Here is a 25,351-nt window from a genome sequence, read left to right on the forward strand (position 1 = left end):
GTATGTGGATGGATACCATGTTTTGGCATAGGTGGTTTCCTTCATTGGAGACTGCCCTTCCCGTGGTTGTTCCTTCCCGGGCAAAGACCTGGCTGGTCATTGCTTGCGTTGAGAAACACGTGATGGTGTCTCCTCGGCTTCTGTTTTGCATGTTTTACATATTTCCCATAAGGGATGGGGGCAGTGCTCTAGAATCACTGCGTTGAGAAACACGTGATGGTGTCTCCGCAGTGTCGGATGTTGATCTCCATGAGTTCATTCATCCTCCTCTTCATAGTAATAGAGCAGTGTCTATCAGACATCAAAGACCGGTTAGAAATGGAGCGATGTCAATCAGACATCAAGGACTGGGGTTAGTAATGGAGTAGTGTCTATCAGAAATCAAGTCCTGGGATTAGTAATGAAGCGGTGTCTTTCAGACATCAAGGACTGGGGTTAGTAATGGAGTAGTGTCTATCAGATATCAAGTCCTGGGATTAGTAATGGAGCAGTGTCTATCAGACATCAAGGACTGGGGTTAGTAATGGAGTGGTGTCTATCAGATATCAAGCCCTGGGGTTAGTAATGAAGCCGTGTCTATCAGATATCAAGCCCTCGGGTTAGTAATGAAGCCGTGTCTATCAGACATCAAGTCCTGGGATTAGTAATGGAGCAGTGTCTATCAGACATCAAGGACTGGGGTTAGTAATGGAGTGGTGTCTATCAGACATCAAGCCCTGGGGTAATGTGGCGGTGTCTATCAGACATCAAGGCCTGGGGTTAGTAATGGAGTGGTGTCTATCAGACATCAAGGACTGGGGTTAGTAATGGAGTGGTGTCTATCAGACATCAAGGACTGGGGTTAGTAATGGAGTGGTGTCTATCAGACATCACGGACTGGGGTTAGTAATGAAGCCGTGTCTATCAGACATCAAGTCTTGGGATTAGTAATGGAGCAGTGTCTATCAGACATCAAGGACTGGGGTTAGTAATGGAGTGGTGTCTATCAGACATCAAGCCCTGGGGTTAGTAATGGAGTGGTGTCTATCAGACATCAAGGACTGGGGTTAGTAATGGAGTGGTGTCTATCAGACATCAAGGACTGGGGTTAGTAATGGAGTGATGTCTATCAGACATCAAGGACTGGGGTTAGTAATGTGGCGGTGTCTATCAGACATCAAGCCCTGGGGTAAGTAATGTGGAGGTGTCTATCAGACATCAAGGACTGGGGTTAGTAATGGAGTGGTGTCTATCAGACATCAAGGACTGGGGTTAGTAATGAAGCTGTGTCTTTCAGACATCACGGACTGGGGTTAGTAATGTGGCGGTGTCTATCAGATATCAAGCCCTCGGGTTAGTAATGAAGCCGTGTCTATCAGATATCAAGCCCTCGGGTTAGTAATGAAGCCGTGTCTATCAGATATCAAGCCCTCGGGTTAGTAATGAAGCCGTGTCTATCAGATATCAAGCCCTCGGGTTAGTAATGAAGCCGTGTCTATCAGATATCAAGTCCTGGGATTAGTAATGGAGCAGTGTCTATCAGACATCAAGGACTGGGGTTAGTAATGGAGTGGTGTCTATCAGATATCAAGCCCTCGGGTTAGTAATGAAGCCGTGTCTATCAGATATCAAGCCCTCGGGTTAGTAATGAAGCCGTGTCTATCAGACATCAAGTCCTGGGATTAGTAATGGAGCAGTGTCTATCAGACATCAAGGACTGGGGATAGTAATGGAGTGGTGTCTATCAGACATCAAGCCCTGGGGTAATGTGGCGGTGTCTATCAGACATCAAGGCCTGGGGTTAGTAATGGAGTGGTGTCTATCAGACATCAAGGACTGGGGTTAGTAATGGAGTGGTGTCTATCAGACATCAAGGACTGGGGTTAGTAATGGAGTGGTGTCTATCAGACATCACGGACTGGGGTTAGTAATGAAGCCGTGTCTATCAGACATCAAGTCTTGGGATTAGTAATGGAGCAGTGTCTATCAGACATCAAGGACTGGGGTTAGTAATGTGGCGGTGTCTATCAGACATCAAGCCCTGGGGTAAGTAATGTGGAGGTGTCTATCAGACATCAAGGACTGGGGTTAGTAATGGAGTGGTGTCTATCAGACATCAAGGACTGGGGTTAGTAATGGAGTGATGTCTATCAGACATCAAGGACTGGGGTTAGTAACGAAGCTGTGTCTTTCAGACATCACGGACTGGGGTTAGTAATGTGGCGGTGTCTATCAGATATCAAGGACTGGGATTAGTAATGGAGTGGTGTCTATCAGACATCAAGGACTGGGGTTAGTAATGGAGCAGTGTCTATCAGACATCAAGGACTGGGGTTAGTAATGGAGTGATGTCTATCAGACATCAAGGACTGGGGTTAGTAATGTGGCGGTGTCTATCAGACATCAAGCCGTGGGGTAAGTAATGTGGCGGTGTCTATCAGACATCAAGGACTGGGGATAGTAATGGAGTGGTGTCTATCAGACATCAAGGACTGGGGTTAGTAATGGAGTGATGTCTATCAGACATCAAGGACTGGGGTTAGTAACCAAGCTGTGTCTTTCAGACATCACGGACTAGGGTTAGTAATGTGGCGGTGTCTATCAGATATCAAGGACTGGGATTAGTAATGGAGCAGTGTCTATCAGACATCAAGGACTGGGGTTAGTAATGGAGCGGTGTCTATCAGACATCAAGGACTGGGATTAATCATAGAATCATAGAATCGTAGAGTTGGAAGGGACCTCCTGGGCCATCTGGTCCAACCCCCTGCTCAAAGCAGGATTCGCTAAATCATCCCAGTCAGATGTCTGTCCAGCGTCTGTTTGAAGACTTCCATTGAAGGAGAACTCACCACTTCTCGTGGCAGCCTGTTCCACTCATTGATCAATCTAACTGTCAAAAAGTTTTTTCTAATATCTAATCTGTGTCTCCTCCCATTCAGTTTCATCCCATTGCTTCTAGTCTTTCCTTGTGCAAATGAGAATAAAGTTGATCCTTCTACAATGTGACAGCCCTTTAGATATTTGTAGACAGCTATTAAGTCTCCTCTCAGTCTTCTCTTTTGCAAACTAAACATTCCCAAATCCTGCAACCTTTCCTCATAAGACAGGGTTTGCAGACCGGTCACCATTCTGGTCGCTCTTTTCTGAACTTGCTCCAGTTTGTTGATGTCTTTTTTAAAATGTGGTGCCCAAAACTGGACACAATATTCCAGATGAGGTCTGACCAAAGAGGAGTATAGGGAAATAATGACTTCACGTGATCTAGACTGTATGCTTCTGTTAATACATCCTAGAATTGCATTTGCCTTTCTTGCTGCTGCATCACACTGTTGACTCATATTCAGTCTGTGATCTATTAATATACCCAAGTCTTTTTCACATGAGCTGTTGCTTAGCCCTATTCCTCCCATTCTATATATGCTTTTTTCATTTTTATTGCCCAGATGTAGTACTTTGCATTTCTCCCTGTTAAAAACCATTCTGTTAGTTGCTGCCCACTTCTCCAGTTTATTTAAATCTTTTTGAATCCTCTCTCTCTTCTCTAGTATTAGCTATCCCTCCTAGCTTTGTGTCATCAGCAAATTTAATCAGTTTACCCACAATTCCTTCATCTAAATCGTTGATAAAGATGTTGAACAATACAGGGCCCAGGACAGAGCCCTGTGGTACCCCACTTGAGACATTCTTCCAACTGGATGTGCAGCCATTTACGACCACTCTTTGGGTCCGATCACTAAGCCAGTTATGAATCCACCTAACAGTTGCCTTGTCCATTCCATACTTAGTCATTTTTTCAATAAGGATTGTATGAGAGACTTTGTCAAATGCTTTGCTGAAGTCAAGATATACTATATCTACAGCATTTCCTTGATCCACCCAATCAGTGATACCGTCATAGAAGGAAATTAAGTTAGTCTGACATGACTTATTAGTTACAAACCCATGCTGACTCTGTTTGATCACTTCATTCTTATCCAGGTATTGACATACATGTTGTTTAATAATTTGTTCAAAGATCTTTCCTGGTATAGAAGTCAGACTTACCGGCCTATAGTTGCCTGGGTCCACCTTCTTCCCCTTTTTGAAGATAGGAACAACATTTGCTCTTCTCCAGTCTTCTGGCACTTCTCCTGTTCTCCAAGAATTTTCAAAGATTATGGAGAGGGGTTCAAAAATTTCTTCTGCTATCTCCTTCAGTACTCTGGGGTGTAATTCATCTGGACCTGGAGACTTGAATTCATTTAGGTTAGCTAAGTGTTTCCTCTCTATCTTTCTGTTTATAGATATCCTGGATTCTTCTATTCCCTTAATAGGACAGTGAAGAACAGTTGGTGTTACATTTCCTTTCTGAGAGAAAACAGATGCAAAATAGGAATTTAAAAGTTCAGCCTTCTCAACATCCTGTCTTACCATTTCATCATTTTCATCCTGTAAAAATCCTATAGCATCTTTGATTTTTCTTTTACTTTTGACATATCCCCAAAATCCTTTATTATTGCTTTTGACATCTCTTGCAAGCCTCAATTCATTGTCAGCTTTATTAATCTGATTTGTGCCCTGCAGGTTCTGCAGACAGCATTATATTCTTCTTTAGATATGCCTCCCTCTTTCCATTTTATAAACATTTTTTTCTTCCTTTTTAGCATGTGCTTAAGTTCTGTGTTCACCCATCCTGGTTTCCTTAAATGCTTCCTATTCTTCCCTCTTTTCGGAATTGTTAACAACTGTGCTTTGAGAATTTCATTTTTCAAGATTTCCCATCCTTCCTGGACATTTTTGTCTTTAAGGATATCCAGCCATTGGATCCCTCCAATTATCTTTCTGAATCCCTTAAAATCTGCCTTTCTGAAATCTAACCTTGACGTCTGAGTCTTCACAGGTCTTCCACCTCTAGTTATCCAAAATTCTAAAATAGCATGGTCGCTACCTCCTAGGGTTCCAGCCACTTTTACCTCCTCAACCATTTCCTCCCTGTTTATAAGGATTAGATCCAAGGTAGCAGTTCCCCTTGTTTTCTCCCCTACCTTTTGGAAGATAAAGTTGTCAGCAAGAGAGGATAAGAATTTCCTTGACCTGTTAGTTTTGCCTGAGAGAGATTCCCAACAAATGTCTGGATAGTTGAAATCTCCCATGACAACTATGTCATATTTTTTGGAGAACTTGGCCATTTGATGCATAAAGAGTTCATCCATATCTTCAGCTTGCACAGGCGGCCTGTAGTAAATGCCTACAATGGTGTCCTTTCCATTGTTCTGTCCTTGTATTCTTACCCAAACAGTTTCCACAGAACTCCCAGTCTCTGAAGCTTCAATCTCTGTGCAGATATACGCGTTTCTAACATACAATGCGACACCTCTTCCTCGTTTATCAAGTCTGTTTCTTGCAAATAAGTTGTATCCTTCTAGTCTTGTATTCCAATCATGTGTATTGTCCCACCAAGTTTCAGTGATTCCAATGACATCATATTTCCTTTCCTGCGTTAGTAGTTCCAATTCTCCTTGTTTGTTGCCCATGCTTTGTGCATTAGTATAGAAACATTTTAGTTTGTGATTGGTTTCTCTTTCTCCAATATTTTTATTAATTAGATTCTTTCGTCTTTGTTCTTCCTTTCCACTTCTAATAGCAGAGTTCTCAATAGCATTTGTCAGGTGTATGGCTTTTTCTGGTCTTTTGCTTCCCTTCCCATGTTGTTCTAGTTTAAAGCTCTCCTTACAAGTGTAGCAAGATGACTTCCAAATACATGCTTTCCAGTCTTCGTAAGGTGCACCCCATCTCTAGCAAGTAGTCCATCGTATAAGTAGTTCACTCCGTGATCCAGAAATCCAAATCGTTGCTGACGGCACCATCGACGTAGCCAGTTGTTCACCTGCAGAATCTTATTCCACCTCCTTGTTCCATGGCCATCCACTGGGAGGATGGAAGAGAAGACCACCTGCGCTCCCAGTTCTTTCACTTTCTTGCCTAAGTCTTCAAAGTCTCTGCAGATGGTTTCCAGGTCGTTTCTTGCGGTGTCATTTGTCCCCACATGTAGTAGCAGGAATGGGTAGTCATCTGTAGGTCTGAAGAGTCCTGATATCCTGTCAGACACATCTTTAATTTTTGCACCTGGAAGACAGCACATTTCTCTTGATTAGTAATGAAGCCGTGTTTATCAGACACCCCCATTACTAACCCAGTAGTAAAACACACAATAAAATAATTTATTCAAATAAACCCTCCCCCACACTTTCTCTGATTCACTACTTAGTTAAAAAAAAATTCCCTCTCAGGTCTTCCGTAGTACAAACGAATCCAGTGAAGTCCACTAAATCCTCTGTGCAAAGATTATGGATCCTTGTTCTTGTTTTAAAGCTCTGTGGTGTTGGTGAACAGCCACTGCCGGATCTCGCTGCGCTGCTGAGACCTGGCGGCTCTGAAGAGCGGTGACATCAGTAACGTTACTGCTCATCAGTGGCCGGGTCACGCAGAGGGCATGGGTTGTCATGGCAAAAAATGTCTCCTGAAAAATTTTGGAGCAATGGCCGCACCACTTGTTCCGTAACAAATCTATTAATTGGCAAATAGTTACCAAAACATGTCACTCTTATAAACACTTTACACTCCCTGGATGTTTATCCCAAAAATGATTACATAAAAAACAGTAATGGAAAGTAAAGTGTGTGTATCTAGATGTCCTCCTCTGCACCCCACAGTGAAGACAACACAGGGCTCATGTCTCCGGACTGAACACAGGCGCTTTCCTCTGTTCACACCCGCAGGCCACGAGGTGAAAGACATTTTGGAGTAAAAAGAGAGAACTGAAGCAAAAATAGCAGTGAGAAGAGCGGAACAAATGTCAGCGGTTCAAGTTCCGAGGGACGCATAAACTAAATGGACACGGAAGTGACGTCACGCGTCGTGTCACCATGGTTCCCTTCGTGGCCAACCCGGAAGTGCAGCGCTGGCAGTGTGCACGGAAACCGAAGGATTGAGCAAAGTGGCAGTCTGGATTAGGCATCTTGCTCTGCTCGTAAGTATCCACAGGTGGCGCTGTGGGGCTATTTGTTTTATATAAAATTACGTCTTTATGTGTTGTCACTTCCTGGAGAACCACAAGTCCCAGGAATAACAGAGTAGGCTGAAACGATCATGGTGTGCAATATATTGCATTGTGGGTGTTCCTTTTAAGCTTTTCTGCAGTTTGGCCGCTGACATTGAGTGTCCAGCATACGTTGTCCCCCTTATACAGGGTCAGACTTGCACAGTTCCAGTGTAGCTGCCCAAAGGGATCGCGTGCATGGCTCCTGTTCTGATTATAGAGTTATTCCCTCATATGTTGTCCCCTATATGCACAGGATATGGTATAACCTGCTGATCGCTGGGGGTCTGAGCCGCTGGGACCCCCAGCTATCCTGAGATCGCTGCTCTGGAGCCCCGAGAATGAGCGCTCCAGCCTTTCCTATGTGCACAGGTGATATTTATCAGAATAGTCCCTATGAATGAATTGCTGTCAGATCAGCGTGTCGCATGCTGTTTTGTCTCTCCGCGCTCAATCTGAAGATCGGACTGTAGAGTAACACTGGAGCGACATTTTAAAGGGAATCTGTCACCTCATTTTTGCGGTCTATGTAAATGATTTCGGTCCGGTCCGGTGGGCGGAGTTTTGAGCCCTTTCCTCCACCCCTCTTTGGCCTCTGTCCGCAATATTTCTGGGAATTTCTGTAGCTGTTGTCCATATTACGTGCATGCGCATTGCAATCTTGACTCGCGCTCGCACAGTATGCTTTGCCCAACTGCGGGCAAAGCTGAAAAGCGATAGTGCCCATGTGCCGGTGAACTATGTCATGGAAGTATTTCGCTGTGTTCCAGGACATAGTTCACCGGCACATGGGCAATAATGCTTTTCGGTTTTGCCCGCAGTTGGGCAAAGCATACTGCGTGAGCGCGAGTAAAGATTGCAGTGCGCACGCGCGTAATATGGAGGACAGCTACTGAAATTCACAGAAATATTGCGGACAGTGGCCAAAGAGGGGTGGAGGAAAGGGCTCAAAACTCCGCCCACCGGACCGGACCGAAATCATTTACATAGACCGCAAAAATGATGTGACAGATTCCCTTTAATCCTCCATATTGTTAGTTCTTGTGGGCATCAAATAGCTTGTGTCAGTAATGAGAGCGGATCCCATCAGTGGAGAATAGGGCAGCATTTTAATGCAAGCCATTGCCCTTTGTGTAAGGGTTATTTCCATCTTCCTGGATGGGTATTGTCAGATAGGAGTTGCAAAAACAAGCACTTGCGCAATTTACTGTTTATTTTGTTTTGCAGCCGTTCTTGAGATATTATTGTTTTTCTTTTGTGTACTGCTCGTTGTATAGGAGACCGACCACTGCTTTAGCTTGTGATCAGTGTGCTGCAGCTGGGTGACATTAGGCCGTAACATTATTTTCTAGGGATTAGTGATGAGCGAACGTGTTTGGGTAAGGTGTTATCTGAGTGGCATTGGCATGCTCGAATAATATGCTTGATTCTCTGCGCCTTCATGTCTAGCAGCTTTTCGGCAGCTGCAACACATGCATGGTTTGCCTAACAAACAGGCAATCTTCGTATGTGCTGCGGCTCTCTAAAAGCTTTAAAACTTGCAGCTGTAGGAACTCGAATATATTGTTCAAGTACGCCCAAGATACTCAGATAATATGTTAACCCCTTCACGACCTTTGACACCACATAGGCGTCATGAAAAGTCGTGCCAAAACGACCAATGACGCCTATGTGGCGTCATGACTTTAAAGCCCCCCTGCGGGTCGGGTGACCTAGGTTACTGAAAGGTCACCCAACCCGCAGATACAGGGGGCTTTGTTCTTCACCACAGGCTACGATCGCTGTGATTGGCTGTTAAAAGTGAAACAGCCAATCAGCGATAGTAATATTTCATCAATGAAAATTGATGAAATATTACAATCCAGCCATGGCCGATACTGCAGTAGCATCGGACATGGCTGGAGACCGTGATCTGACCCCCCCCCCCCCCTCCATCGACTCACGGGGCCGATCGGCCCCCGATACAATGTGCCGCCGCCGCCGCCATCATCAGCTCCCTTCCCTCTTCTCTGGGATCCCCCCACCTTCCGGCCCCCCCCCCTCACCCCCCCCCCAGTACCTCCGATGTCCCTCTGCGCCTCCCGGTGTCCCACGGTCCTGCTTCATGGGCGCCGCCATCTTGGAAAATGGCGGGCGCAGTGCGCCCGCTGGCTGCAATTTCCCTTCATTCATTTTGATCACTGTGATAAACTCTCACCGTGATCAAAATAGAATGAAAAGTAAATAAACCCCCGTTTATCACCCCCATAGGCAGTATCAACTGATAAAATAAATTATTTTTATTTTTCCATTAGGGTTAGGGTTGGAATTAGGGTTAGGGTTGGAATTAGGGTTAGGGTTGGAATTAGGGTTAGGGGTTTGTTGGTTAGGGTTATGGTTAGGGTTGGGATTAGGGTTAGGGGTGTGTTGGGGTTAGGGTTGGAGTTAGAATTGAGGGGTTTCCACTGTTTAGGCACATCAGGGGGTCTCCAAACACGACATGGTGCAACCATTGATACCAGCCAATTTTGTGTTCAAAAAGTCAAACGGTGCTCCCTCCTTTCCAAGCCCCGACGTGTGCCCAAACAGTGGTTCACCCCAACATATGGGGTATCAGCGTACTCAGGAAAAATTGCACAACAACTTTGGTGGTCTAATTTCTCCTGTTACCCTTGGGAAAATGAAAAAATTGGGGGCTAAAAAATGATTTTTTTTGAAAAAAAATGATTTTTTTTATTTTCACGTCTCTGCGTTATAAACGTCTGTGAAGCACTTTCAAAGTGCTCACCAGACATCTAGATAAGTTCCTTGGAAGGTCTAGTTTCCAAAATGGGGTCACTTGTCGGGGGTTTCTACTGTTTAGGCACATCAGGAGCTCTGCAAACGTAACGACGACCGCAGACCTTTCCATCAAAGTCTGCATTTCAAAACGTCACTACTTCCATTCTCAGCCCTTACGTGCACCCAAACAATGGTTCCCCCCCCACATATGGGGTACCAGCGTACTCCGGACAAGCTGGACAACAACTTTTGGGGTCCAATTTATCCTGTTACCCTTGTGAAAAAAAAATTGTGAGCTAAAAATCTTTTTTTCTTGAGGAAAAAAAAGATTTTTTATTTTCACGGCTCTGTGTTATAAACTTCTGTGAAGCACTTGGGGGTTCAAGGTCCTCGCCATACATCTAGATAAGTTCCTTAGGGGGTCTAGTTTCCAAAATGGGGTTATTTGTGGGGAGTTTCCACAGTTTAGGTACATCAGGGGCTCTGCAAATGTAACATGATGCCCGCAGACCATTCCATCAAAGTCAGCATTTCAAAATGTCACTACTTCTCTTCCGAGCCCCGACGTGTACCCAAACAGTGGTCCCCCCCACATATGGGGTACCAGCGTACTCAGGACAAACTGGACAACAACTTTTGGGGTCCAGTTTCTCCTGGTACCCTTGTGAAAATAAAAAATTGCGCACTAAAAAATATTTGAGGAAAAAAAATATCTTTTATTTTCACGGCACTGCGTTATAAACTTTTGTGAAGCACTTGGGGGTTTAAAGTGCTCACCACACATCTAGATAAGTTCCATAAGGGGTCTAGTTTCCAAAATGGTGTCACTTGTCGGGAGTTTTCACTGTTTAGACACACAGGGGCTCTCCAAACGTGACATGGTGTCCGATAACGATTGGAGCTAATTTTCCATTCAAAAAGTCAAATAGCGCACCTTCCCTTCCGGACCCTGCCGTGCGCCCAAACAGTGGTTTATGACCACATATGAGGTATCTGTGCACTCAGGAGAAATTGCCCAACAAATTTTAGGATCCATTTTTTCCTGTTGCCCATGTGAAAATGAAAAAACTGAGGCTAAAAGAAAATTTTTGTGAAAAAAAAGTACTTTTTTTTTTTTTTTTTACCGATCAATTTGTGAAGCACCTGGGGGGTTCAAAGTGATCACTATGCATGTAGATAAGTTCCTTGGGGGGTCTAGTTTCCAAAATGGGGTCACTTGTGGGGAAGCTCCAAAGTTTAGGCACACAGGGGCTCTCCAAACGTGACATGGCAACCGCTAAATATTCCAGCATATTTTCCATTCAAAAAGTCAAATGGCGCGCCTTCCCTTCTGAGCCTTGCCATGCACCCAAACAGTGGTTTATGGCCACATATGAGGTATTGGTGTACTCAGGAGATATTGCCCAACAAATTTTATCCTGTTGCCCATGTGAAAATGAAAAAATTGATGCTAAAAGAAAATTTTTGTTGTAAAAATTAAAATGTCCATTTTTTCTTTCCACGTTGCTTTAGTTCCTGCAAAACACCTCAAGGGTTAATAATCTTCTTGAATGTAGTTTTGAGTAGCTTGATGGGTGCAGTTTTTAGAATGGTGTCACTTTTGGGTATTTTATGCCATATAGACCCCTCAAAGTGACTTCTAATGTGAGGTGGTCCCTAAAAAAAAAAATAGTTTTGTAAATTTGGTGGTAAAAATGAGAAATCGCTGGTCAACTTTTAACCCTTATAACTTCCTAACAAAAAAAAAATTGTTTCCAAAATTGTGCTGATGTAAAGTAGACATGTGGGAAATGTTATTTAGTTACCACTTTGTGTCACGTAACTCTCTGGTTTAACAGAATAAAAATTAAAAATTTGAAAATTGCGAAAATTTTCTACATTTTTACCAAATGTCTGATTTTTTTCACAAATAAACGCAAAAATGATCGACCTAAATTTACCTCTAACATGAAGCCCAATATGTCACGAAAAAACAGTCTCAGAATCGCTAGGATCCGTTGAAGCGTTCCTGAGTTATTGTCTCATAAAGGGACACTGGTCAGAATTGCAAAAAATGGCCAGGTCATTAAGGTCAAAATAGGCTGGGTCATGAAAGGGTTAACCGAGCATGTTCACTCATCACTATTCGAGATCCTAACCAGCATCAAAGCACTGGTCACAAGCTCAATAGGTAAGAGCTTGTGAGCACAGCGCATGTTCTGTTGTCTAGCAGTGGTGGTCGGTCTCCAAGGCAACAAGATGTATACAAAAGTGTTAATATCTCAAGAATGGCTGAGACTATTAATAAGCAGTAAATAGCAAAATTGATTGTATTTACAAGTGCCCGTTTAACTACTATTTCAAGCTAGGAAGTAGATAAATATAATGCTATCAATGGAATGTCTGCCAACATTTCCAATAACTTCCACCTCTCCTTGATCACTGCTATCTGCACAGGTATGAACTTTATATTTTAAATGTAAAAGGGTTGTCAACTTACTGAATATTTTGTTCAATAAGGCAGGCTCTAACACCCTTGACTCCAGCGATGTTCTTTTTTTTTAGTCAACTGACTGCTGAAGGCAATCAAAGGCCTCAACAGTCAGGTGGCTGAGGATTGGGACATCATCATTCCCTGTTCTGGAGTTGACCACCTATACCTCCTGCTTTGGAGCAAAAGGGGGTTAGTGAAGGTGCCTTTACCTCATTTTTGTCATTTTAGAACACTCCTTGCCATTTTTACCAAGTCACTTGTGCATTTTACTATATAAATGCCATTCCTATTTTTCTCAGCTGGCCTTTCCTGCAGGATGGATTTCTCAAGGTTCCTCGCCGATGACTTTGAGGTGAAGGATTGGGTGAATGCTGCTTTTAAGTCCGTACAGAAAGATGCTCCAGGGAAGGTGGATGCACACGCGGCAACACTGGTTATGAAACTGCAGCTCTTCATACAGGAGGTCAACAACTCAGTTGAAGGTATGTAAGACAGCAGCTTGTCAGGCTAAATGTTCCTAAACATATTAGAGTGAAGTCAGCCAAACAAACCGATTTCAGAGGGACAGGTCAATTATCTAATGAACGTTTTTTAGTTCGTGGGCCACATTGTCACATTGAATGACTTCCAAGGATGACAGTATCATTCCGTAATTACACATTTCCTTCTTGGAAGTTTAATTTGAATATTGAGGCGTGTAGACAGATATATTTTTTTATTTCAAGTTTTCATAATTGTCTATCATTTAAATTAAAATGACTTGAAAACCCGATTTAAACAGTAGGTTTTACATTGCAAATACAATCCTTTTTTTCTCCCTGGAGGCAAGCTGGTACCAACAATATCTTGACAGCCGTACATTTCAGTCGCATCATACAGAGTGCATGCATGCTTGGCAAAACTGATGGTGCATGTTTTTGGAGGTGGATCTGGAAAAATGTGCCACCTTAGTGATGTACAACTTGTAGTTCTCCAGCTGTTATATGATAACTCGCATTACACTTTGCGCTGTTGTCCTGATCAAGATGATAATTTTTGTCTTAGTTTAATTGTTCCATGGTGGTAAGTAGATGAGACGCCTTTAACCTCCTGCTTTTCTTTGTAAAATCAATAAAAGTACAGGTTCTTCTCACAAAATTAGAATATCATCAAAAAGTTAATTTATTTCAGTTCTTCAATACAAAAAGTGAAACATATTAGATAGTCATTACACACAGAGTGATCTATCTCACGTGTTTATTTCTGGTAATGTTGATGATTATGGCTTACAGCCAATGAAAACCCAAAAGTCATTATCTCAGTAAATTAGAATAATTAACAAAAAACACCTGCAAAGGCTTCCTAAGCGTTTAAAAAGGTCCCTTAGTCTGTTTCAGTAGCTCCACAATCATGAGGAAGACTGCTGACTTGACAGATGTCAAGAAGGCAGTCATTGACACTCCATAAGGAAAGCAAATTTTGCATTTCCTTTTAAAATCAAGGTCCCAGAGTCTGGAGGAAGAGTGGAGAGGCCACAATCCAAGCTGCTGGAGGTCTAGTGTTAAGTCTCCACAATCGGTGATGGTTTGGGGAGCCATGTCATCTGCTGGTGTAGGTTCACTGTGGGAGAAGGGATTTCTATGTCTCCACAGGTAGAGCTCAGGAGGAGCTTTTGCCTAGGTACCTAGGATTGGGAGAAATAAAACAAGAGACACAGGTAGCTTGTCTATCAAGTAAATCTGCTTTATTAGGGGGGTCAGGTTAGATCCTTTATAGCCCATCAGAAGAGGAAATGAACAAATATGGACAATTCCGTAACATTGTGTAACAATTGGCAAAATGAAGAAGAGTTTACACAATAATTGGCAGAGAAGATAAGTTATATAACGATATGTCAACTATATCCTAGGATATGAGATAACTTTAATTAGATGTGGCAGGAACGTGGGGGGGGGGGGGTTGGCATTTCCTTTAGGTCAATTTAACAATTCGTGGAACCATATCCTGTTAGTGCATTTGGCCAAGAAGATATTTGGCCTCGACATATTTAGACATCATTCAAATATAGAAGAGGGGAATTTGGAGCTGACCACTGGCAAAAGTATTCAACCACATAGACAGATGATAACAATTAAAATGGTGTCATGGGTTACAACTTGTTTTTCTGATATTTTTCTAGACTTTAGAGAACTAAGATTAACCATTTCTTTGTGTTTTATCAAGACCAAAGTCAGCACAGCCATCTAACAGGAAATTTTAAGGCACTTCATGCTTCCCTCTGCCGACAAGCTTTTTGGAGATGGAAATATCATTCTCCAGCAGGACTTGGCCCCTGTCCACAGTGCCAAAAGTACCAATACCTGGTTTACAAACAACAGTATTACTGTGCTTGAATGGCAGCAAACTCGCCTGACCTTAACCCCAGAGAGAATCTATGGAGTATTGTCAAGAGGAAGATGAGAGACACCAGACCCCACAATGCAGACGAGCTGAAGGCTGATATCAAAGCAACCTGGGCTTCCATAACCCCTCAGCAGTGCCACAGTCTGATTGCCTCCATGCCACGCCGCATTGATGCAGTAATAGGAGCCCCAACCAAGTATTGAGTGCATTTACTGAACATACATTTCAGTAGGCCAACATTTCAGATTTTAAAATAATTTTTCAAGCTGGTGTTATAAAGTATTCTAATTTACTGAGATAATGACTTTTGGGTTTTCATTGGCTGTAAGCCATAATCATCAACAGAAATAAACACGTGACATAGATCACTCTGTGTGTAATGACTCTATAGAATATAGGAGATTCACTTTTTGTATTGAAGAACTGAAATTAACTTTTTGATTACACTCTAACTAGATGGAGGCCTGATGCGAGGGCGATACTGTCGCGATGGGGGAAGGCTTTGCAGCGTTGAGAATCTCCCCCCCCCCATGTGCTGACCCACCTCTCTGCTCTCTCTTTCCCCATGTGCTGACTTTTCCCGTGTATGCTTTCTTCTTTGACCTGTCTACCCCATGTGCTATCCCCCTTGTCTGCTGTCTCTCTCCTTCCTGTGCTGTGTTCTCCCCTCACGGGTTGTCCCGTTTGAGCTGTCTCCCCCCTGTGCTCTGTCCCTCTCACCCCTCTGTCTGACCGTGTACGGAGCATACCACATCTCCTGGGCAGGGGAGGAAGCAAAAGACAATACTGACATTACAGCAGGGGATCACAGAGGCTTCATTTTGTGAGGTAAAATATTTCACTGACGGTCAGACACAGACAATTTTTAAAATGAATTTTCGTTCGTGGGAAAACCCCTTTAATGTGACCGGCTTCCTCTGCCTGTAGACACCTCGCGCATCTGCCGCCGGGATCAGCTGAATGATTCACTGCGCAGGCGCAGTACGATGGTGTTCCGCTGGTGGTACCATGCAAGAAGCTGTGTGAGTGTGTGTGTGGTGCAATCCGTGCAGGCGCAGTACCACCGTGTTCCGCTGGTGGTACCGCGCAAGAAGCTGTGTGTGTGGTGCGTACGGCGTATAGAGTGTGTGTGGTGTGACAGTGTTCCGCTGGTGGTACCGTGCAATAGGTTGGTACGAGCTACAGTTTCCATAATGAGACACCCATCACTTGGGTGTCCCAATATGGCGGTCGGTGAACTTCCTCCGTTTGTAATTCTAGGATGCGGTGACATCTGGACAGAACAGGAAATGAAAACATTACAAGACAATTATATCAATAGATTTTGTGAGAAGCACCTGTATGTAGCATGATAGTTATGTCCGAAAAAACACATGTTCTTACATGTGGTTGGGATTGTGAGAACTCTATTCCTTTACATAGCTTATGAATTGTTTTAAGATGTGATGCAGATTTTGGTTAGGAATTCATGTGTAAATCAATGTCAAATCTGCGTTGTGTGAACACAGCCTCCTAGTAGAAGGAGGAGAAAAGCTGTGACATTTTTCTCTAAGGTTGTGCTCACATCTTTGCCGTGATGCCTGATTCATAACACAGTGGACACCAGTGACTTGTAACGATGGCCGCTACGATCATCCGAGATGTCTTCATTCTGCCAGGAACTGCAATAAAAAAGAACGCAACAAAAACTACATTAATCACTTGAAGATTTGTCAAAGAGTTTTAATGGTTTTGAACGTGATACAAACTAAGAAATCAATTTGGATTTAAACTCCACAGTGTAAGTCTGTTTCCACTGCTGACTTTGGTAAAATCTCATCCCATTTTCTTCTATACTGCATGATTTTCCATCTATAAATTTAGTGAAAAAAACGCAGCATATCTGCCTAGTGTAAACATGTTCCGTGCTGCGATTTATTTATTTTTTCTTCTACAGCCATGTACAGTGTAATTCTATAAAGTATGATTTTAGCAAGCCGAGTAGCTGAGTCTCTGGCACATCGATACCTTACACCCCATGATATCACTGCCAGTAACAATCATGTTCTCCACAGAGAGCAGCCATCAGGCCCTGCAGAACATGCCACGAGTCTTACGGGATGTGGAGGCTCTCCGACAGGAAGCAGCTTTCTTAAAGGAGCAGATGATTCTTGTAAAGGAAGATATTAAGAAGTTCGAGCAGGACACCGCACAGTCTATGCAGGTGAGAGATCTCCTTTTATACAGTGTCATTTGGAAATTATTTAGCCCCTTCTTCTTACTGCTGTTTCTACCTGTAGGTCCTAGTGGAGATGGACAAAGTCAAGTCACGAATGCAGTTAGCTGCAGAATCCCTTCAAGAAGCCGACAAATGGAGTACACTCAGTGCTGACATCGAGGAGACCTTTAAAACTCAGGTAGTTTTATAAAGAAATGTTATTTTACCCCCTAATTCCACCTATCTAGGCTGTGTACTGTATTATGTCTAAGCTCTGATGACTTGAGCAAGCCTGGAGGCAATTTTTAGAGAGAAGCAATAATTTTTCCCAACCCCTTTTAGTGACCTTCTGGGCCTGTTTTAATTTTTTTTCCAGGTGCCGTGTCCTCCTCCTAGGAAGACCACCCCACCCATTTCCAAGGCACCTCCAGCACTTTGGGCACCTATTTTGATTGTGCCGTGACCAGCTAGGCTCCTTCTGTGCCTTAAACCGCCACCCACTGAGGACCCTTTGGATCCACCTCAGGAACTAAGTTCCCCCCAATATAGGTCCAGTTTTTGAACCAGGTCATAGGTAACCCAACAACTCTCCTTATCTATGGTCAATTTTTTGAATGCTTGCCACTTCAGCTTGCCTATCAATGCTTTCTTTCCCATAGTGATCCTGTGAGATTCACTGACATAGAGCTTTACAAAGTCTCTTTTCCCTCCCTACACAGATGCTCTCACTAGAGACCTGTTATTTCATCCCAGAGTTCCTCATAGACTTCTTCAGAACACTTCTGGGACCGAGCCTCTGTGAATTAGACCCCTTCTTCCCCTGCATCATCCGAATTCCCAGACAACACCTCTGACTCAGTCTCTGAATTCTCTATGATTCTATAATACCAAGCTGGCATCAGCCTTGCAGGAAATTATTTAGACAGTGACAAACACCCTTCAGATTAAGGACGAGTTTTCCACCACATCTCCGGAAGTGTATGGAGGGAGGACTTGGAGCTGCCACGAGATGAATCCAAATTAGACGAGCCAATTCACATATGGAGGGTGCACGTCCAAGCTAGTTAGCATAGCAGAATCAGGAAAAAAGGAGATTGACGGCACTCCAGGAATAAAGAAACTCCTGGAGTGATGTCAATCTCCTTTTTTCCTGATCCCCGGAAGTGGCTTCTTTTTGTCAACGCCGCCGGCAACAAATCGCCTCACTCATTCATGAAAACTTTGACATTTTTTCAAAAAAGTGAAAACTCCCAGATAGGTGCATGCCTTCCTTTAGGTGGTTTGAGGCCATCTTTCCCATTGCGAAGAATTGGTTACTAAGTTCTCCATATCTCTATTCATGCACTTCCCATTAGCTTGTGTCTTTAGAGCCACCACATTGCTCTTTTCTGATGCAATATTCCCCAGTAAATCGCTGGATAAGGAGGTTGACTCCGTCTCTATAGCCTCCTTTTCAGCAGCTTGCTCTGCTATACATCCTGATTTTATGGTGTACTGAGTCAGCATGGATTATACAACCTGGGCTAAGCAGATTCATTAGAGTTGCTAGTGCCCTTTAGAAGGATTTTCTTGACCACTCTTGTACTGCATGCCTCAGAGTTTTTGCAAGGCTTCTTTTATGTCCGTACAACTTTGCTCAGATCTTGGTTCACAGACTTGGAGTCTAAATATGCCCATTCTGTGCTCCCTTTAAACAGAAGACCGACTCTTTTGGTTTTCCTATCACCATTGGACAAGCTCTTTTTGTCGAGTCCGAGTATATCGTATGCAAATGAAGTCCTCGTGCTCCATCTGTTTTGGCATTAGGGTTCATTGCAGGATGGTCTGTTTTTTCAAGGCGGTGCTGTACCCCAATTCCACCTCCTACAACAGTCCATTTTGTCTCTTTGGAACAAGTCAGTAGACTCCAAGGATCATCGTGTTGCTTCCACAGAGACCTTCTTTTGTGGTTGACATGTCTGGATCTGCTTCTGGCAGGTCCTTCCCCTTAGATGGCAGGTTGTGGTGAGCAATGTCGGTCTCTCGCATTCTGGAGTGATGTTCAACCATCACTCCACTAAGTGTCTGTGTTCACTGGAGGAATCCTGCATCCAGATCAACCTTCTGGAACTGAAAGACCTGCTTCTGGCTCTTTCCTAATGGCATTCTGTTCCCAGGGCTGCCCGCTTTGAGTGCAGACAGACAACTCGACTGCAGTGGCCTACCTGAAACCATCAAGGGGCAATGGGTCAAGGTGGAAACTGTCAGGATTCTTCATTGGACGGAACTTTATGATTCAGTTATTCTCGGTCTATGTTCCTGTTGTGGAAAAGTGGGCTGCAGACTTTCTTGGCCAAGAAACAACCAAGAGATTTGGCTTTCCTCCTAGAGGTCTTTAGTCTGCTCTGCTGTCACTTGGGCACCCTTGTCATGGACCTGTTTGCCTCCAATCGGACTCGGAAGGTCCCAATTTTCTTGCCAGGTGCCGAGACCTAAAGACCATAGCCATAGATGCTCTGGTCATTCCATATACAGAGTTCTTTTCCGCTCTCTTCCCTCCTATTTCTTTTCTTCCTTACATTCTCAAGAAGGTCAAGACTGAGGGTGTTTCCGTGATGATGATAGCTCTTAACGGACTTTGCTGGGCATGGTACTCTGACTTTATTCAAATTGGTCGACGACCCAACATGGTCTTTTCAGCCTCATCACAACCTTCTTACTGAAATTCATGTGTTTTTTTCTATCAAGTGACGTTGCCACGGTCCTCTGCCCCCACCCCACCCCCCAATGTACTCAACGAGAAAGGGATTTCTTTTTTGGCATCGGGTGATGCCCTTTAAAAACTAAATACAATTACATTCTTGAAATCTTCCATTTCTGCCGACTTCTGTATGACCCATGGCCGATCCTTCAGTTAGTGGCGTCTTCTCTATTGAGACATCCTGACCCTAGCAGCCAGTCGTGTAAATGGCTTGCGAGTTTTGGTCACAGAATATACTGTCTCCGTGGATTTGACTTTACTGCCTGGAGGTAAGGCGGTGCTGCGTGCAGCGAATGACGCACAGGAAATAGCCATTTTTAAAATGGTGAGTATTTTAAAGGCCCTTTGGTTCATTGGGTTATTCCTATAGGTGAGCAATAAGACCATGTCCTTCTCTGTTACAGAACATAACTGTGATCTCCGAGAAGCTGACCAGTATGCAGGTGAGCCTTGCTATGCTCGTGGATACTCCAGATTACTCTGAAAAATGCGTATACCTGGAGGCTCTGAAGAATCGATTGGAAGCTATGTGCAGCCCCCAGATAGTCGCAGCTTTTAACAGCCAGTCTACAGGTGAGAAGAGTGGGTGCGTCATAGCAACTGCCTATTGTAATCTCCAATATGGCCTGAAAATCTTCGAATCGGCACACAAGATACACAGTTTGTACTCTAGACCCCATAGGGAACACAATGTGCATACTCTGCATGTTCAGATAATACCGTAACAGCATTGCATTTCACAATTCTGCACTCCAAAAAGTCTACTTCAGAGTCAGAGAGACCTCCATATACTAATCTATTGATTGGTAAACCCTTTTATTGTACATGGAAAGTACATTTGAACTATTACTTGCATACGAGCAAGGTTAGGGGCACGGAATGGACTAAGTGGCTACAGATCGTGCACCCCTGATTTGTACAAATGTGTATATACCTTCAGTTGGAGTAATAACTGGTTTCAACAGCAGGTGGCGCTGTTGGCCTTAAAAACACATGTTTGCAAGTACAACGAAAATTCTAGTTGGCCCTGGCCAATTTTCGTTTTTGGACTACCATTCTTTTCTTCCGAGAACCATAACTCATAGCTGTCCGAGGGTTTAATTATTGCAGTCGTGGCTTTGAATGACACTATTAATTTTATATAATTTACTGAAAAATGTGCAAAAAAAAATTCAACTGCACTGAAGCTGTTAACAAACAATGTAATTCTGCCACTATTGTCGCGGTTTTGGGATTATAACGTGCATTATGAGGTAAAAACGACCTTGTGGGATGATTCTCCAGGTTTTTACCTACAGTGTTAGCAAACTTAATGTTTGGGGTTTTTTTCAAAATTTAATTTGTTAAAAAAAAATATTCAGGACTTTATTAAAATAAAAAAAATGTGGTGTATCACTATCCATCTTGAGACCCGTAACTTCACCTTTCTGTCTAAGGGTTGTTTTGTGGCAAGACGAGCTGTCATTTTACTGGTATTGTTTTGTGAGTAAATAAACATGATAAACATGCTTTTCATCCCTTTTTTTTTTCTTTTTTTTATAAAGGACGTCTTGTGACCAAAAAACAGCAACCCTGGCGTATTATATATATATATATATATATATATATATATATATATATATATATATATATATATAATATTATAATTTATTTTTTGGCATGTACTGTACAGGTTAAATTAGTCTTACATCTTGATGGTTTAGATTTCTCTAGACGGAGCAAAGTTGAATGCGTTTTTTTTTTTTGTTAGAAGATGGTTAAAACTTTTTTTTTTAAATATTTATGTTTTTAAAAACTGTCTAAGTTCCTTTTACTTTATTTTGTAGGCCCTCAGGTGACTTGAAGCTGTGATTATTTGATCTCTTGTACTTCTCTCCCTCCATCTCTGAATGGGCATTTAGACGGGGGGATAAATAATAGATAGCGCTGGCTCGACTTTTATTCGACTATCTCACATCTATGGCCAAATTATAAACCTTACACATGGTGATGCTAGTAACTTTCCTGGTATAACGCCATCTTGATTCTTCGTGTATCATTAAGAAATAATTTGACTGCGGGGTTGGGATGGGGAATATCACCAGTACTAGAGGCTTTCATCATATTTTTATGTACTTGGAGATGGATATACCCCTTTAAGATCCTATCCCAATATGTAGTAGGTGGAATAATAATAGCAAATACCTCCAATTAAAAATGTAGCATAGTTCTTCTGCTTTGCTACGTCGCTAACCCCATGTGCAGGGCACTGCAGCTGCTTAGGTATCCATGGTTACAACCACTCACATACTGACAGTTAGTTGTTAGTGGTTGTAACCATGGATATCTAAGCTATTATAATGCCTGCACATGGGGAAAGCGACATAGCGAATCAGAAGAACTATGCTACATTTCTAATTGGTGGTATTTGTTAAAATTATTATTATTAATATTATTATTACAACTACCAGATATTGGGATAGGATTTTGGAGATGGGAATACCCCTTTTAATTTTCTTCTAGCTGACGTGAATCATTAATCTTTTCCTCATTTCTATTTCTGATTTATACTATTTATACTCACAGACCAGGCAAAAATGTTTGTGAAGGTGTTTAGCGAGATTGACCGAATGCCACAGTTGCTGGCTTATTACTACAAGTGTCACAAGGTATGTGTGTTAGCCTAGCTAGAATTCAAGCACATCAAAAGCTACACTCATCCTGCACCCTCTGTATTGTCAATTATTGAGGTATAATATCTGGAGAGTCAGAATAATGATCTCTAGTCATTCCCAAGGTACAAGCTGGGACACTACAAATAAAGGTTAGCAAAATGAGGATGATCTTTATCAGAAAATGTCCACTAATTCTGTCCCAGCGGCTCCATTGACTTATAGGGGTGCTGCCATCAGGGACATTCATGGCATTTTGGCAGGATGTTCAATAAATGTTCAATAGATGCAGTAACAACCACATGTATGAGACATATATGGCACATCCATCCGTATTCTTCTCACTATAGGGCAAGTAATGTTATGTATATAAACAGTGACTGTACCAGCAGAATAGTGAGTGCAGCTCTGGAGTATAATACAGGATGTAACTCAGGATCAGTAATGTAATGTATGTACACAGTGACTGCACCAGCAGAATAGTGAGTGCAGCTCTGGAGTATAATACAGGATGTAACTGAGGATCAGTAATGTAATGTATGTACACAGTGACTGCACCAGCAGAATAGTGAGTGCAGCTCTGGGGTATAATACATGATGTAACTCAGGATCAGTAATGTAATGTGTGTACACAGTGACTGCACCAGCAGAATAGTGAGTGCAGCTCTGGAGTATAATACAGGATGTAACTCAGGATCAGAAATGTAATGTATGTACACAGTGACTGCACCAGCAGACTAGTGAGTGCAGCTCTGGAGTATAGGACAGGATGTAACTCAGGATCAGTGCAGGATCAGTAATTTAATGTATGTACACAGTGACTGCACCAGCAGAATAGTGAGTGCAGCTCTGGAGTATAATACAGGATGTAACTCAGGATCAGTAATGTAATGTATGTACACAGTGACTGCACCAGCAGAATAGTGAGTGCAGCTCTGGGGTTTAATGCAGGGTGTAACTCCGGGTCAATACAAGAATACTAAGAAAAAAAAAAATGTTCTCTTTTTACGTATATTACCTACAGGTTATACAATATTTTCCGGCAAAGCTCCACTTAAAAAAAAAATTAGAAAAATGTCATACAGGCATTAAAAAAAACTGGATATCTGAAACCATATTTAAAGAACCAACATCTAATACACTATTGGGGTACCTATCAATGCAATTATTACAAAATATAGTTTAATATCCTACACACTGAATTTTCCAGCTGCTTTTTCTGTGACTACTGAAGAGTAATAGAATCATTTTGCAAAAAATTCTAATTCTCCGTAGTAATGTTATTTTCTCTCTCACCCATGACAGCACCACGGAAAGGGGGTCCGCCCATCAAGGACAGGAACCTACAGATAAAAAGGTGGCACCTCTCCTCCGCACCCAGTTGGGTTCCTGTCCTTGACGGGTGACCCGTGGATCCTGCAGCAGCGGCGGCAGCAGCTTACCTGAAGAAAGGACCAGGGCCATCCCGTTTGCGGTTCTGGCAGCAGGGGGGCCCCTGCAGCGGCAGGGTCGGTGCCTGAAGCCGCCACCGCTGTAGCCGAGGGGCTGTACAGGGTGAGTGTGCGGGGGAGCACCGAGCCGCCGCTCCGGAAAGGAGAATGGGGCTGGGGGTCGCCGTCACACGTGGGGGCAGCGCAGCGGTACAGAGGTGTACCAAGATGGAGCTGCCCCGGAAATGAAACAACGACTTCCGGGTCCCTGCGGTCGGCGCATGCGCAGTGCGCGCTCCCCGGGGCTCAGCGGTGCAGGCTGGAGAAGGAAGGTGATGTCATGGCGGGAGATTTAAAAGAAGAACGCAGGAGCTGCTCCTTGCTGGAAGCGTCCTGTAAACATGGAGGACAGCGACTAAGCAGCAGCAGCAACACAGGCAACACCACCATCGCCGGCAAAAAGAAAAGGACGGGCGCGAGAACCGGTCCAGTAGTCACTCCACGCAGCGGAGCAAGTCGACTGCGAGGAGCAAGTCACCTTTCGTGGATCAGCCCGTGAGGGATCCGAATCCACCTCCCGAACCGTTACCTGCATCCGCGCACATCGGGGTAAGTGATCTACGTGAATGTCCCCCATTATAATAGACTTCTTTCCCTTAGGGAAAGAAGAAAGAAAAAACAAAGAACAGGGAATGCCCCACCTGTAGCAAACCGCTACCACCAGCTTGGGATAAAAAGCTCTGCGATTCCTGCATACAGGAAGTTCTTTGTGATGAAACCCCGGATTACCCCTCCGATCTAAGAGCGATAATCCGTTCGGCGTTTCAAAGTGCCCTTTTATCCCTAAAACACAAAGGAAGGGGAAGGAAAAGGGACACAATAGTAGCCTCCCAGTCAGAGGCCTTGACGTCAGGGGAAGTTACATCACATACCTCAGGCATCGACGCGTCATCAGATGAGGAAACAGAAGGGTGTCATTGCTTTCCCCTGGACGAGGTAGACATGCTAGTAAAGGCGGTAAGGTCTACCATGGGGGTAGCAGACCCTTGGCCAGATAGATCAGTCCAGGACATAATGTTCGGGGGACTAGGCCAAAAGAGACGCAGAGTGTTTCCACTGAACGAGAAGGTACAGGGCCTGATGAAAAAAGAATGCGAGAGACCAAATAGGAAGAACTCCACGGTTCCCTCTCTTAAAAGAAAATACCCATTCGATGAGTAGGCGTCCACGTCTTGGGACAAATCCCCGAAGTTAGACGTGGCGGTCGCCATAGCCTCCAAAAAATTTGCACTCCCCTTCGAGGATATGGGTACTTTAAGGGACCCATTAGACAAAAAAGCTGATACTTTCCTCAAGGGCACTTGGGAATCAGCAGGAGGAAATCTTAGGCCAGCAATAGCGGCAACTTGTACCTCCAGAGCCCTCATGGTGTGGGTGGACCGATTAAAGAAACAGCTAAGGGAAGGTACACCCAGGGAGAAGATCCTGGAATCCATTCCAGTGATAAGGGGAGCGGCGGCGGCCTTCTTAGCCGACTCATCGGCTGATTCAGTAAGGCTGTCATCTAAAGCGGCAGCCCTGTCAAACGCAGCCCGAAGAACACTGTGGCTTAAATGTTGGCCTGGGGACCTACAAACTAAGATGAAACTATGTGCCAT

At 43.5% G+C, this 25,351-nt stretch overlaps 1 protein-coding gene across 5 annotated transcripts in view; it reads left to right on the forward strand.

Annotated features, from left to right (window-relative positions):
* The first annotated feature begins 6,840 nt into the window (after nucleotides 1-6,840).
* COG7 (component of oligomeric golgi complex 7) overlaps nucleotides 6,841-25,351 on the forward strand; it is a 73,266-nt gene continuing 54,755 nt past the window's right edge. Inside the window, exons 1-6 of one of the 5 annotated variants that reach the window (XM_073553649.1) lie at nucleotides 6,841-6,991; nucleotides 12,593-12,775; nucleotides 16,730-16,878; nucleotides 16,955-17,071; nucleotides 20,017-20,185; nucleotides 22,178-22,260. In XM_073553649.1, the coding sequence (XP_073409750.1) occupies nucleotides 12,610-12,775; nucleotides 16,730-16,878; nucleotides 16,955-17,071; nucleotides 20,017-20,185; nucleotides 22,178-22,260 (684 nt within the window). In that variant the 5' untranslated portion in view covers nucleotides 6,841-6,991; nucleotides 12,593-12,609. Of the gene's footprint in view, nucleotides 6,992-7,014; nucleotides 7,133-7,167; nucleotides 7,433-12,592; nucleotides 12,776-16,729; nucleotides 16,879-16,954; nucleotides 17,072-20,016; nucleotides 20,186-22,177; nucleotides 22,261-25,351 lie in introns of those variants that run through there. The other 4 variants (XM_073553651.1, XM_073553650.1, XM_073553648.1 and 1 more) reach the window with 4 other exon arrangements.

This window comes from Dendrobates tinctorius, unplaced genomic scaffold (assembly GCF_039654945.1).
Source record: "Dendrobates tinctorius isolate UK_male_01 unplaced genomic scaffold, ASM3965494v1 ptg000202l, whole genome shotgun sequence".
In the NCBI taxonomy this organism is placed as follows: Eukaryota; Metazoa; Chordata; class Amphibia; order Anura; family Dendrobatidae; genus Dendrobates; species Dendrobates tinctorius.